The sequence below is a fragment of the Neomonachus schauinslandi genome, chromosome 12 (assembly GCF_002201575.2).
Source record: "Neomonachus schauinslandi chromosome 12, ASM220157v2, whole genome shotgun sequence".
NCBI classification, from domain to species: domain Eukaryota; kingdom Metazoa; phylum Chordata; class Mammalia; order Carnivora; family Phocidae; genus Neomonachus; species Neomonachus schauinslandi.
Window position 1 is genome coordinate 70510587 of NC_058414.1, and position 14169 is coordinate 70524755.

General features: G+C 36.3%; 1 protein-coding gene across 1 annotated transcript in view; it reads right to left on the minus strand.

The window, feature by feature from the left end:
- Positions 1–5635: 5635 nt before the first annotated feature.
- Positions 5636–14169, minus strand: part of PPP1R3A (protein phosphatase 1 regulatory subunit 3A) — a 45901-nt gene continuing 37367 nt past the window's right edge. The window contains exons 2-4 of the mRNA XM_021699406.1: positions 10179–10237; positions 9942–10066; positions 5636–8029 (exon numbers count right to left, since the gene is read on the minus strand). Of these exons, the coding sequence (XP_021555081.1) occupies positions 5636–8029; positions 9942–10066; positions 10179–10237 (2578 nt within the window). The remainder of the gene's footprint in view (positions 8030–9941; positions 10067–10178; positions 10238–14169) is intronic.

Genomic DNA, 14169 nt, shown 5'->3' on the forward strand with positions numbered 1-14169 from the left:
ATTTTTTTAAATTTTCTATTGTTATGTTAATCACCATACATTACATCATTAGTTTTTGATGTAGTGTTCCATGATTCATTGTTTGTGCATAACACCCAGCGGTTGTTATGTTGTGGATAGCCACATGCAGAAGAATGAAACTGGACCATTTCCTTCCACCACACACAAAAATAGACTCCAAATGGTTGAAAGACCTAAATGTGAGACAGGAGTCCATCAACATCCTAAAGGAGAACACAGGCAGCAACCTCTTCGACCTCAGACGCAGCAACTTCTTCCTAGAAACTTCGCCAAAGGCACGGGAAGCAAGGGCAAAAATGAACTATTGGGACTTCATCAAGATAAAAAGCTTTTGCACAGCAAAAGAAACAGTCAACAAAACCAAAAGACAACTGACAGAATGGGAGAAGATATTTGCAAATGACATATCAGATAAAGGGCTAGTATCCAAAATCTATAAAGAACTTATCAAACTCAACACCCAAAGAACAAAGAATCCAACCAAGAAATGGGCAGAAGACATGAACAGACATTTTCCCAAAGAAGACATCCAAATGGCCAACAGACACATGAAAAAGTGTTCAACATTGCTCGGCATCAGGGAAATCCAAATCAAGACCTCAATGAGATACCACCTCACACCAGTCAGAATGGCTAAAATTACAAGTCAGGAAATGACAGATGTTGGCAGGGATGCTGAGAAAGGGGAACCCCCCTACACTGTTGGTGGGAGTGCAAGCTCGTGCAACCACTCTGGAAAACGGTATGGAGGTTCCTCAAAAAGTTGAAAATAGCAGGTCTTGTTTTATCAGTTTTCACAGTAGTGAATTAAGGTATGCATTATTATTCTTTTAATTTACAATCTTTATATTATTTCCCATGAAATAGAATAAAGGGAATGTTTCCTGTGCTAAGAAGAATTTCTAAATATAGAGAATCAATTTAATTATTAAGAGAAACAGAGAAAAAGGATTGTTTCTCTCTTTCCCACATCCTAAACCCACTGCATTACTCTGTCTTGTTATTCTCTTTCCCCTCTCTATGTGGTCTTTGCTAGTTTACTAAACCATCCTGACTTTGTTTTGATTAAGTTTATTCATTTTAAAATCAGACTTCAGAGTATCCTGTCTACATTTTAGAAATAGGATAGGAAGGAGACATCACTGCAATTCAATTCTATCCATGAGTACTAAGTGAGGATTCCTACAGACTAGGCCTTGTGAGGTGATGGGAGGGAAGAAGAAACCATTGTCCCTATCCTGAACAAGCAGCGGTCCAGTTAGGATAATTACTCAAATGCCCACTGCATGCAGGAAGATGAGTGTCAAAAGAGATCTGAAAACAAAGAGATCCCACAACCTGAACTAGGAGGAGACTTCAAAAGAATAGGGGCTTGAGGTGTATATAGAAAAAATGTGCAGAGTTGGATACGAAGAGTAAAGATGCCTGAAAGTGCCCTAGACAGAGGGGTGTACATGAGCAGCCACAGAGGAACAGATGTACATGGCATGTTCTAGGGACAATATGACTTGCTTGACTGACAGAGGACTTAAGGCAGAGAGCAGTGGGAAATAAGGCCTCGTGGTTCAGGTGGGGTGATAAGGATGATGCACTAAACCAAGACCAGTAACTTGATTAGGCATTGAATGAAATGTGCTGCAATATCAGATTGTGGAGGCATCTCAGCCAAATAAAAATCAGTTCTCTGTAATCCACTATTGATTTACCCATACCACTCTTTATTATCATGAGTATAGAGAATTGGATATATTAGGGGAAAAACTTAGGGAATTTTTCCTTAAATTTTCACATAATATATTGTTTCACATTGAAAAATGAAGGTGTAGCGCCTGGGTGGCTTTATCAGTTGAGTGTCCAACTCTTGATTTCAGCTCAGGTCTTGATCTCTGGGTCGTGAGTTCAAGCCCCTGTGTTGGGCTCCATGCTGGGCGTGGAGCCTACTTAAGTTAAAAAAAAAAAAAAAATGAAGGTAATATATATGCATTGAACAAATATAGAAATGACACAAAACAAAAATGCTGAACTTTTTAAAGAGTTGTTTGTTTAATAAGTTTTTAGCATACTACAATGACGACATCTCATGAAAACATATGAGTGTTCAAAGCTAGGCTAGTGAAAATTTAATTTGCTGTTTAAAGAGGTTCGGATAAAGTTATGGAAATGTATTAGATTAATGACAAATCTATTTTTAAAAGATGAAAAGTAGATTATGTTGCTATGATTTTTATTATGATCTATTTCTGAAAAGAGAAAAGAATAGGCAACTTAATTAAATAAATAGAAGTAACTTTCTTAGCTGTTCTCTTCATACATGTGTACAACTGTGAAGACACTGGAAGAGCATGACCTCCCATATTTCTTTCATACCTTGTTGTAGAATCCAGTTTGACCCTATTCCTCAGTTCCACAAGAACTGGCTGAGACAGGATTCAAAGAATAAAAGACAGTGCTTATTGCATAGTTTGATTTCTGTATTCACTCGGTGAAAATTTGAAAGAAAGGGCAGAGATCCTGGTAACAGGAATCAGTGGATGAACTGGCCCTGGGGATGACAGTCCTCCTGCCTGTGTCTTTACTAGTTCTGCTAGTTTGTTTTTTTGCTTTGTGTGCTTTTTTTATTCATTTATATGCAAAAGTCAGCCAAATACAAAAGGCAACAGTCCTGGCAATACCAAATAACACTCATGACTGAAAAAAATTATCAAGAAAGTGCCATGAATGCTGTCTGGGAAAAATAAAATAGTTTATGTCCCCAAATTTGGTCTGCATATTTTTAAGTTTCCATTTACATAGCAGACTAGTTTAAGATAACAAGTAAAAGATGATCCTGTTTCTCTCACAAATGGTTCACAATGGTCACTATTTCATTATCAAAATATTAGAACTCAGCAGGGAAGCAGAACTGCATTAACCCAACGTTCTTGAATGTTGGGAGGTGAGTCATTTCACTGATTCATTTCCTTTTATGTGGAAAATCTATTGGGATATTGATGACTTATGCAGATGTGATTTTTTTTAAGATAGTTGATTTTACTACCTATACTTGCCAATTAATTTTCAGAATTTTGTTTCTAATAGTCAGAAGCCCAGCAAAATAAAAGGTGATAGTTATATCACATTTCTTAGCCACTATAGGAGGCAGATGTGCAATGCAGTTCTCTTTGCCTATTTTCATGCCACACCCTCTCTTTTGGCCCTTAACCCATATTTAGGGGGGACACAGTGAAGGCAGCTATACTTATAAAGATTACCTTGTCATGATGATTCACAGTCAAATCTTTATTAACCAGGGGCTCCCAGTTCTTTCTGAGATCCATTTCTCTTGCTTATCATAATGCTGCGATCAAAATGGGTTGCAAAAATCTACCTCTCCACCTAGCAGTAGTTTCCTAAGTTCTTAAGACTTTATCTCAAATTCTTCATAAGAAATGTTTGGAAAGTCAGTTAAATCACCAATTATTTCTTCACTGCATGCAGAGAAATACACAATTAAATATTTTAAATTCTTTGAAACTTCTATTGTCGTATTACAAATACACAATGAGAAGGTTTAGTAAGTTAATGTTACCAAAGTCAAGTAAAAGAGATTAAAAAAATTACATTCCTTTATGTATAAGGGAATAATTATAGTTCGGGCACCTGTGTTAATAAGTAATGTAGTTTCTTTGCATTAATAAGATATGGCATATTGACCGAAACTCTTAAAGGTAGAATGCAAAAACCAAGCCATTAAGATCTGAAGAAATACTAACCTTAACTCCGCTGTAATTTAGACCTGTCAACAAAATTATCAGGATAGCAATTTTAGAGATAATATTCTAGGTATGGCCTACAGTGTTCTACTTGTATTTAATGAAAATGTGCTTTTTTAAGCAATCAAGTATTTGCCCTAAGTTCTACTTCAGGATGTTTGTATTTGTTCAACTAAAAAGTTAAAGTCAAGCATTCAATTTCAATGGGACTTGAGACAAGCATACAATTAGGGATTTGGAAATAGCTGTGTACCTAATGAAGATTAGGGAAATCATTTACTACTACATGAAAGTCAGTTTAAATGCTTTGTTCTCATTATTTATTCCCATAAATGCATGTTTCTTAGAAGTATGGGATGATATATGCAAGTTTTATTCATTGAATTTACCTTTACAGGTAAATAGATGCTCTTTTCTCTCTGAAGATCATGTTACGTACTCTATGAAGGAAGTTCCTATGAAAAAGAAATCACCCAAATGGACTCCCACAGTTACTCTCTTCCATATTCCTGGCCAAATCAAAAGTACGTATGCCTCCTCCCTGGAAAGTAGCCATTCAGGGTATCAAAGGAAGTACTGTGCCATAGACCAGAGCACAGGATTTTTGCATCTAGCAATCATTTAATAAATGGTTGTTGAAATCTTATATAAAAATCTTTGCATTCCCACTATGTGACCAAAATGATTAGTTCCATTTTTTCACATACTTAGCCATAGAAAATAACAGTAGCTAAAGTCACTGCTACACTGGATATTCATTTCTCCCTGAGTAGATTGCCATATCTACTTATTTGCCCACTAAAAACTTGAGTTATCATCTAACAACCTGATGATTATATAACAATCACCAATGATTATTTCGTCTCTATATGCACCTTGGAAAATAATTCATTGTCCTATAACAAAAAATAAAAATTTGTTTGAAGACAAAAAATACTACCAAGTAAAATAGTTCATTTGGAAATATTTTTTAAATTATTATTATTATTTAATATTTGATGCTTTATAGGTACAAATTCGTTCTGAAGCAATGCTTGTGACTTTTAATTTTAAAACTTCAACTGAATAATTGACATAAAAATTGTTCAGCTGTGTTATACTTTCTCTTCTTATAAGAGAAAAACATTGCTTATAGACAGGCCCCCCACAAAATTTTGTAGATTGAGAGATCATCTCCCAATTGTTTCAGTCTTTGTCAGATTTGGCTTATGAGTGCTCTAACTTTGTAGATATAAGGGAGGTAGAAGATATCTGTGTATAAAGTATTATTCAAGCAAACAAGGTCTTTCTTTAAGTTTATGCATTTCAATATACATAGGTGTTGTTCTTAAAAATATGAAATCAAAGTTGAAAGATTTGATCCATCAAAATGTGCTGATAAATGATATAGGGATAAATGCAAATTTCATGGTCAATACCAAAAGACAAAAAAAAAAGTCCTCTGCCATTGTTCATGTTTTATCTATTTTTTAAAAAACCGCAGAAGGAAAAATACTCTAGGGAAAAAAAAAATGAAGCTTTACTGCAAAAGAAATGAATGCAAGAAATGGCACTTTAAGTAGTGAAGAGACGTGAAGCATTGCAACTTCATAGCCTGCTAAGGAGCAACAGCTGTACCTAATTTCAACTTGACGTGCTTCAGATCTCATATTCATATAGGTATTTAATGATCCAAACATAATGGTCCTATATAGAATAATTACTTATATGAAGGAGCAAACTTCATACGCATTCCTTTTTAAATGATCCTTCAAGAGAAAAACTGCGCTGGCTCTTTGAACAATGAGTAATCTCTTTCACCAATCCAAACGTTTGGGGCTAAAAAGCTTATCTTTTAGGAGAAAATAATAATAGTGGTGAGGTTACTTCTTTTTGACAGACTCTTTTTGTCTCCCCCCTTCCCAAGATAGCCAGTACAATGAAAAAAGGTAGAATGCCAGGCCAATCATTAAGTCATACTGGTAGATGGTTACAAGAAATATGACAAACAAAAGGACATACGGTACTTTAGAGTTGGTGTATTTCGAAAGCAGAGATTGGTTGCTTTCAGTTTGACCTTCCTGGGCAGGGAGACTAGCAGAAGCAGAGCTCTCGGATTCCTTGTCACCTGAAGAGCCCAGTGATTGTCCAGACGCTAATCCTTCATTTTCATGCCTGGCCTCTTCCACGGTCTCAATAGCTTCACTGACAAAAATCGTTGGCTGTAGAGATTTTTCCACACCGTGTTCTTGTTGAAAAATCTGGCTTTTAAATCTTTCTCTGCTACTACCTGAGGTCTCTGTTCCTGAACTTTTGGAAACTTCTTCAGGTATAGACCCAAGATGAGGGTGCTTCTCAATACCCTGGATTTCACTTGTTGGATTACAATTATATTCTGATTTAGTAGAAATAGATTGGAGAGTCATGGTAGTAATTATATTCTCTACAGCAATTGCCTGTTCATGAGATGGCACTGAGGTTTTAGCATGGTGATTGGAAACGTGAGAGACATTCTGAGAAGCTCTGTTAGTGTCTGAGTTTAAAGTAGAATGAATAATAGCATCTCTGTCTGTTTTCTTTGATAATTCTTGGACCTGTTTATCATCTCTATTTTCTGGAAATGTTTTTTTGTCTTTTGGTAACATTCCCAAATGTAAATCCAGTTCTGAGGTTGCTTTTTGATTGCCTGTAATGACCTGGAAGGATTCTTCTACAGATGTGATATTTCCAATGCCACGTTTCTTCCTGTCATGTGTCTTCCCGGGATTGTACATAGATATGGTTTCTTCTTTCTCCATTTCATCTACATGTACATTACAAATACCTAAACGTGATTCCTTTTCAAAATCATTGTCATAGATTACACCTCCTGTATCTCGTTGACAAAGGGTATAATGTGAATCATCATTTCCCCCTTCATGTGGATCAAACGCTGTTTCCTTTACCTCGATGGACCTGTCACTTCGTGCTGTCTCTTGAGGTAGCTTAGCAATTATTGCTTTTTCTCTAGCAGACATGCTTTCTAGAGCACTTTCTGATGTTGTCTTAATTATATAAGCTGTACCTGCTTCTGCTTTCTCAGTAACACCATGATCAGCTAGAGAAGACAGTTCACAGCTCACTGTTTCTTGGCAGGTAAACAATTCTTCCATAGGAGTAGCTTTCAAATTCCTTGTATTATCTCTTTTTCCCCACATGTCTTCACAAGCAGATTGTTCCTTGTTCTGTTCTGTTCTATATGTCTTACTCTCTCTTGCTTTTCTCTGACTTTCTAGAACATTCCAACTTTGTTTCTGTTGTGCATTCTTATTCTGATCCTCAGGATTAATCCAATCTGATTTTTCTTCTTCAACTTGGAAAAGACAATCATTCCTCAAAACATTTCCACTTCTTGGTGAACAAACTTGACCAGGCATCCCTCGTAAAGTAGTGCCTTCACTAGTCAAGAGATCATGCTCTGGAGTTGTTAACACAGCGTTTTCCCAACTTAGACTTATCCTTGGTGAATGAAACATATCTGCTGTGATTGCCTGGTCGGGAATTGTGGTATCTTTACTCAGCAGGACAGTTAGGTCTCTGTTGCTAGTTTCTGTTCCTTCCATACTGATTTCAGACTGGCCCATCTTCCTTTCTTGGTCATGTAAGAATGAATGAAAATTTTTGCTTTGTTTTACATTAACACCTAAATGTATTCTTTGCTCCTCCTCCTCAGTCTTACCATTGCCATAATCTTTCTTAGAAGATCCCTTTTCCATTGATTCTTCTGAATGCAAATCCAAATTGAAATCTCCTCTTAAACATTCCCAATCTCTTATTTCAATTTTCTCAGCTCTTCCTTCATGTTTTTTATTAAGATTGTCTGCGACTAGTTGATCTGAGGAAGGACTAGATATTTGCACTCTGCCTCTCCCTTCTGCTGGATTAGCATTATTATCCAGTACTTCTTTGCTGCCAATGTGTAATTGCACTAATTCATCACTACTAGTATCTCCCAATGGTGGCTTGATTTCTCCTATATCTGAAGTAATTTCCTCTGAAGGTTGATGTCTACACTTATTTTCTGAGGAATATTCTTCTTTGCAGTAAAAATCTCCCTTTAAGGAGCTTTCTGCTGATGAACTTGGAGACAAAGGCCTTTTAAACAAGTCAGGGTGTACTTCACCATGGATTTGCTTCTTCTCTAACCCCTCAGCTTTATTTGGAAAATTGACCGGATCTATTGCAAATGTATTCTTTTCATCTCTGGAAGCAGTACTTCTTATTAAGCATTGATTTATCTTAAGGGATAAAAAACAAAACAAAACAGATAATGATCAAATGATTTTAAATATACAAAATGAATTAGATTTCATTAGTGAGGCTAGCAATTAACTGGTAGATTTCCTTGATTCATTTCATTTGTGGATTTTGTATAAATTCTGAAAGCCGGATGTTTTGGGGGGATCCTTTTAGGCTATGACTTGGGAATGAGATTAATAAGAAAAGGGACCAAAATTAATCACTCTCCTTCCCAGTTTCCAAATATCACATTGTATTATTCAACTATTCTTGCTTGTCATTGCACTTTCTCCTCACTTAGGTTATACACATTGATAGCTCCATGCTAATCAATTAGAGAGCAGCTTCCTGGGTGCCCCTTGCTGCATTTACACTTGCTATAGGTGCCCCTATTACAGTTTCTCTTATTAATATGTTTTCTGCAAAGCCTCTGCAAACTATTAATAGCAAAACGTCACTCAAAGAAAAGTGAGGGAGTTAATGTCTGCAAATTCTGTTTTAATGACCCTCTGCCAACTGGTACTCAAATGTATTTGAGCTCTTCAGTGATGCCAACTGTCAGGATTTAACAGTGAGATGCCTGTGGTTTTTTTTTTTTCTCCTTATAACTGACATTTGCATGAGCTCAATAATTATATGCAAATCTTACGTTTTCCCCTTCTTCTCACATAAGGCTCATGTTACTTGTCAACTGCACAGCTGTCTTGTAAGCCAATGCCTGTGGGTTCCACAGATTTGGTTGTATTTCCATCTATTATAGAGCTTCATTGTTTTATGCATTAACGTCAGCATGGAGCAAATTAGCATCTAAATTACAGCTCCCTGTTCATTTATTGGATGTACAATCTCAGTAACTTCTAAACAAACTTTTATATTTGAGCCTGCTCGTTGTAATGAGGTGTATTGGTGAAGCATGTGATTTTTCAGGGCCCTTTCATTATATTCTGTGGTTTGAAAAAAAATGGTGATGTTAACTTTCAGCTGGTGAGAATTCTCACAATGGGTGACAACTTTGTAGTTTCTTAAAGTTGGAGCAAAGTAAATTGCATACTTTAGTGATGCAGCTTCCATATCACTATAGAAAATGTGGAAAACGTGGGGAAAGAGATGAGCTCTATTTCTTTTCTGTTTCAGCACTGACACTTGAAGAGGAAATGTCATTTTAATCTTCGATGATTATGAATCCATGTATCCTAATGATATGAGCTCCAGCCAAACACAGTAAAGGATAAATTGCATTATGTGACTCATTTACTCCCATTTCTTCCTTTGTGATAAAAATGCTATCTAAACCATCCCCCCAAAAATTCCAAATAGATTGAATGTTCACCAAGTGTGAAATTTATGATAACAAATTTAATACTAAATTGTACAGTACTGAATTTGTTTCCTGTTTAAAAAATATAGCACAGGCTATTTTCTCCTCATTCGGTAATTTAATACTTTCCAATGATATAGAACTGTGAGATTCTCACAAAGATGGAAGTAAGTTTTAAAAAAATGCTGCTAAATGCAAGAATCAGACTTGAAAAGCTGGACAGACTCTAACAACCATCTAGCCCAGCCCTCTCATTTTACAGACGAGTTTATGCTAAGTGTACACTTGTCACAAAGATTAGAAATGCACATCAGGATAGTGCTACCTCTTCTATAATTCCTACAAACTATTACTCAGAGCCGCTGGTGAAGAGATAAGAAATGAATGTCATTAATTTACCACTGCAGAGACCAGAAGCAACATACTGAAATCAAAGTGCCTTGTTGATCAAGCTAGAGATGCAAGGACAGAATAGGCGTGCTTTCACATTTGCAAATTATATTAGTTGAAACTATTGAAAGGCAGGCATTGCAGCATCTTTGAAGCATAAATGGATTCATCGTCTGTAATACCGTGGCAACCAGAACACTTACCATCAACTCTAATTCTTTTTCATTATGTTCATCATGTTCCCTGTTTACATCTTTTACATTTCGATTACTGGTTTCCAAGGCTGCCTTGTCCTCATGAGAACAAACAATTGTTGGGATATAGGTATCTGCAAAGTTAATACAATTGTGTCTGTGTAAGATTGTTATCATTGTAGGCTTTAACAAAAGACACAGATTTTGTTTAAAAATTAAATTGAAAAAATCAAATAAAAATATTACCTGTAATCTTTGAATTCTCAAAGTTATTCTCGCCTGAGGTTACTAATGATTCTTCTTTACTGTCAAATTTAAAACAAAATGTTATAAATGTTTTCTGAGACTCTTCTAAGTATTTTTGTACAGGGGAAAATTCAAACAAATAACAAGCCAAATAAATATTATATAACCTTTCATATTTTCTTGCATTACTTGGTATGCTTTTTAAATAAAATTGATCTCTTAGAATAATTCAATAGTAAATTACTAGTAGTAGAAAAATTTTAAAATAATTTCCACAATGCCATATTTCTAAATAAGATTGTGTTGCCTATATTTAAAACTTACATAACCAAAGTAAAAATATATGTAAATGTTGATTAGTCCATCATTCATGAATTTAGTCTTTGCAAGTGAGACTATTTTTCTGTTGGTTTAAATGATAAAGTTTTATGAACTGACAGTCCATTTGTGGTCATGGAAGTTGCTTTTTAACGTTCCAATTATTAATTTTTTGTGTGTTCCATTTTATTCAAAATTCTTTCAGTTGGGTGGATATAACATTAACTCTCTCTCTCTCCAAGAAAGGAGAAATAAACAAACTTACTAAAAACTGAAAGGCAGCTAAATTTATACTCAGTTCAAAGACTTTATGTGTGTATTACCACGGGCTAATTTTACAACCAAGACTTCAGATTGCTCATATGAAAGCATGTGTTTTCTTTCTTTAAAATGATTTGGGTTATACTTCCTTTACGATAATTTTCTGCATAGTGATTAAGGAAGATAAATATATTTTTCTTTCAAATGTACTCTACTTGTAGGTTTATGTGTGGCATCATTAGAATTTAGATTTGTCCATGAGACTCAGCAAGAAAACTGTTAGTGAAAAAGCTCACTTTGTGTATAGTTATGTCACAAGTCAATCTATCAGAAATGATTGGCCCAGTGTCCACATTTTCTTGTATTGTCTCGGCTGAATTTTCTTATAATGACTTTTCTCAATGACTTTTTTTCTCCAGTAAAATGCATCTAGAGAGTTGGCAATTGCTGATAAAGTTGTGTAATGGAGTCTACTCTTCATTGCATGGATAATGTTGATCCAAATACCAGGAAAGCCCATCTTTTTTCAACAAATCATGAGAAAACTAGCAAATTCTTCCATCTGGACTACACAAAAAGGTAATTCAGTTTTGTTTATATTTATATGTTTAATTTAACTTTACCAAAAATATTTGGTATTTTCCAGTGGGTCCATGAAAGAAAATAATGTTTCTACATACATAAAATATCATTGGAAAAATACAGTATTTACATAATTGATACTGAATCTATAAATCTGTATTGTTTAATGAGGCCAATAACTATGCAAAGATTTATTTTTGTGGAATCTAACTGCAAGTTGGTGCATTTTTCCTTCTCCAAATACATGATATATAGGAGCTTAAAAATATATAAACCATTAAACATCATTTAGTTGTTCCTGCTTCCTCTTTACCTGCATAACAGTGTTGAAAATCTCATTTGTAAAGGAAAACCATAGCCATTTAAGCCTTCTGTTTTTGACTAACCAAAATGCTATCAATCATTTTTCTAACTTAATTCTCTAAGGTACTTCAATTTTTAAAAAATTATTGCATCAAAAGGAAATAAATCTGCTTTTAACTAATTTGGGGGACAAAAAATTAGGTACTAAACTGTATTATTATATTGGTGTCTTATAAAACATGTAAATACATAAATATAGGAGAGAAATCTTAGATTCAGGGATAAATACAAGAAAGAGAAGCTGAAATACATGAAATTTAAATATTATACCAAATATCTATGAAGAAAAATAATAGAAGATGTGTAAGATTCCTACAAGGAAAACAATAAAGTTGTATCAAGAAACACTAAAAACCGGGGGGCGGAACAAGATGGCGGAGGAGTAGGAGACCTGGATTTCGTCTGGTCTCAGGAATTCAGCTGGATAGGGATCAAACCATTCTGAACACCTACAAACTCAACAGGAGATCGAAGAAAAGAATAGCAACAACTCTCTGAACAGAAAAGCGACCACTTTCTGGAAGGTAGGATGTGCGGAGAAGTGAATCTGAGGCGATATTCGGGAGGATAGACGGCGGGGGAGGGGCCTCCGGCGGCCGCTTCTGGCAAACGATAGAGCCGCGGAGCACAAAATCGGAACTTTTAAAAGTCTGCTCCACTGAGGGACGTCACTCTGGTGGCTAAGCGGGGGGTGGAACCCTCCGGGACAGTGTGGTCTCAGGACCCACGGGTCACAGAAAGACTGGGGGTGCCTGAGTGTGGCAGAGCTCCCAGGTATCGGAGCAGGGAAGCCGGCTGCAGAGGCGGAGCCCAGGCGCGGGCTCTCAGCTCGGGGTTGCCATAAACCGTGATCCGCAGCACAGTCGGGCCACTGCTCCTCCAGCAGGGACCCAACAAGCAGCAGATCTGGGGAGACTCACCTTCTTCCCCTGGGAGGAGAGGCAGGGGAGTGCACCACAGGGATCTGCGGGGCTTGGAGACTCCACACGGGGTCGGGTGTCAGCGATAGAAATGTGCAGTCACAGGCCGGGTGAGCACGGAGTGAGGCCAGAGACCGGGGAGACAGGAGTGACTGACGGCTTTTCTCTGGGGGCTCACTGAGAAGCGGGGCCCCAAGTTCCCTGCTCCTCCGCGGTGGAGATTGGGAGGCCGCCATTTTCACTCTCCGCCTCCAAAGCTGTACGGAAAGCTCGAAGGGAACAAAAGCCCCGGAGAGCAAACCCGAGCAGATTACTTAGCCCGGACCGGGCAAGGGCGGGGCAATTCCGCCTCCGGCAAAGACATTTGGGAACCACGGCAACAGGCCCCTCCCCCAGAAGATCAGCAAGAACAGCCAGCCAAGACCAAGTTTACCGATCAATGAGAACGCAGAACTCCAGCACTAGGGGAATACTGCACATAGAATCCATGGCTTTTTTACCATGATTCTGTAGTCTTTCAAAGTTAATTTTTTTTTAACTGTCTTTTTTCTTTTTTTCTTTTTGAATTTTTCTTTTTCCCTTTTTCAACCAACATCTTATCAATCCCTTTTTTAAAAAAACATTTTTATTTTTCATTTTTAGAGTCATATTCTATCCCTTCATAGTAGTTACCCATATTTTTGGCATATATATATAAGTTGTTCTCTCTTTAAAATTTTGAGATAGTTTCTTCTAACAGATCAAAATATACCCTAAATCTCTAGTGTATGTTTTTTTTCTACTCCCCTGCCTGATCACATTCTCTCCTTTTTCTTTTTTTTTTTAAATCCTCTTCTTTCTTTTTTCAAACAACTTCTTATCAATTCCTTTTATAAAATTTTTTATAATTTCCATCTTTACAGTCATATTCCATCCCTTCATCATATCAACCCTTATTTTTGTACATATATAAGTTTTTCTTTCTTTAAAATTTTGGGAGGCACTTTCTTCTAACAGACCAAAATACACCCAAAATCTAGTGTGTGGCACTAATCTATATACCAGCCTTATCATATTTGATCATATTCTGTTTTTTTTGTTTTGTTCTGTTTTTGTTTGTTTTTATCTTTATCTTTTTCTTTTTTTTTTTTCTTTTTCCCTTTTTCTCTCTTTCCCTTTCTCTTCCCACTGCTTCAGGTCTTTTCTGATTTGTTTAGAGTATATTTTCTGGGGCCCTTGTTACCCTGTTAGCATTTTGTTCTCTCAATAATCTATTCTCCTCTGGACAAAATGACAAGATGGAAAAAATCACCTCAACAAAAAGAACAAGAGGTAGTACCAACTGCCAGGGACCTACTCAATATGGACATTAGTACGATGTCAGATCTAGAGTTCAGAATCATCACTTTAAAGATACTAGCTGGGCTTGAAGAAAACATGGAAGTTATTAGAGAAACCCTTTCTGGAGAAGTAAAAGAACTAAAATCTAACCAAGTTGAAATCAAAAAGGCTTGGTTATACCTAATGAGGTGCAATCAAAAATGGGGGCACTAACTGCTAGGATAAAT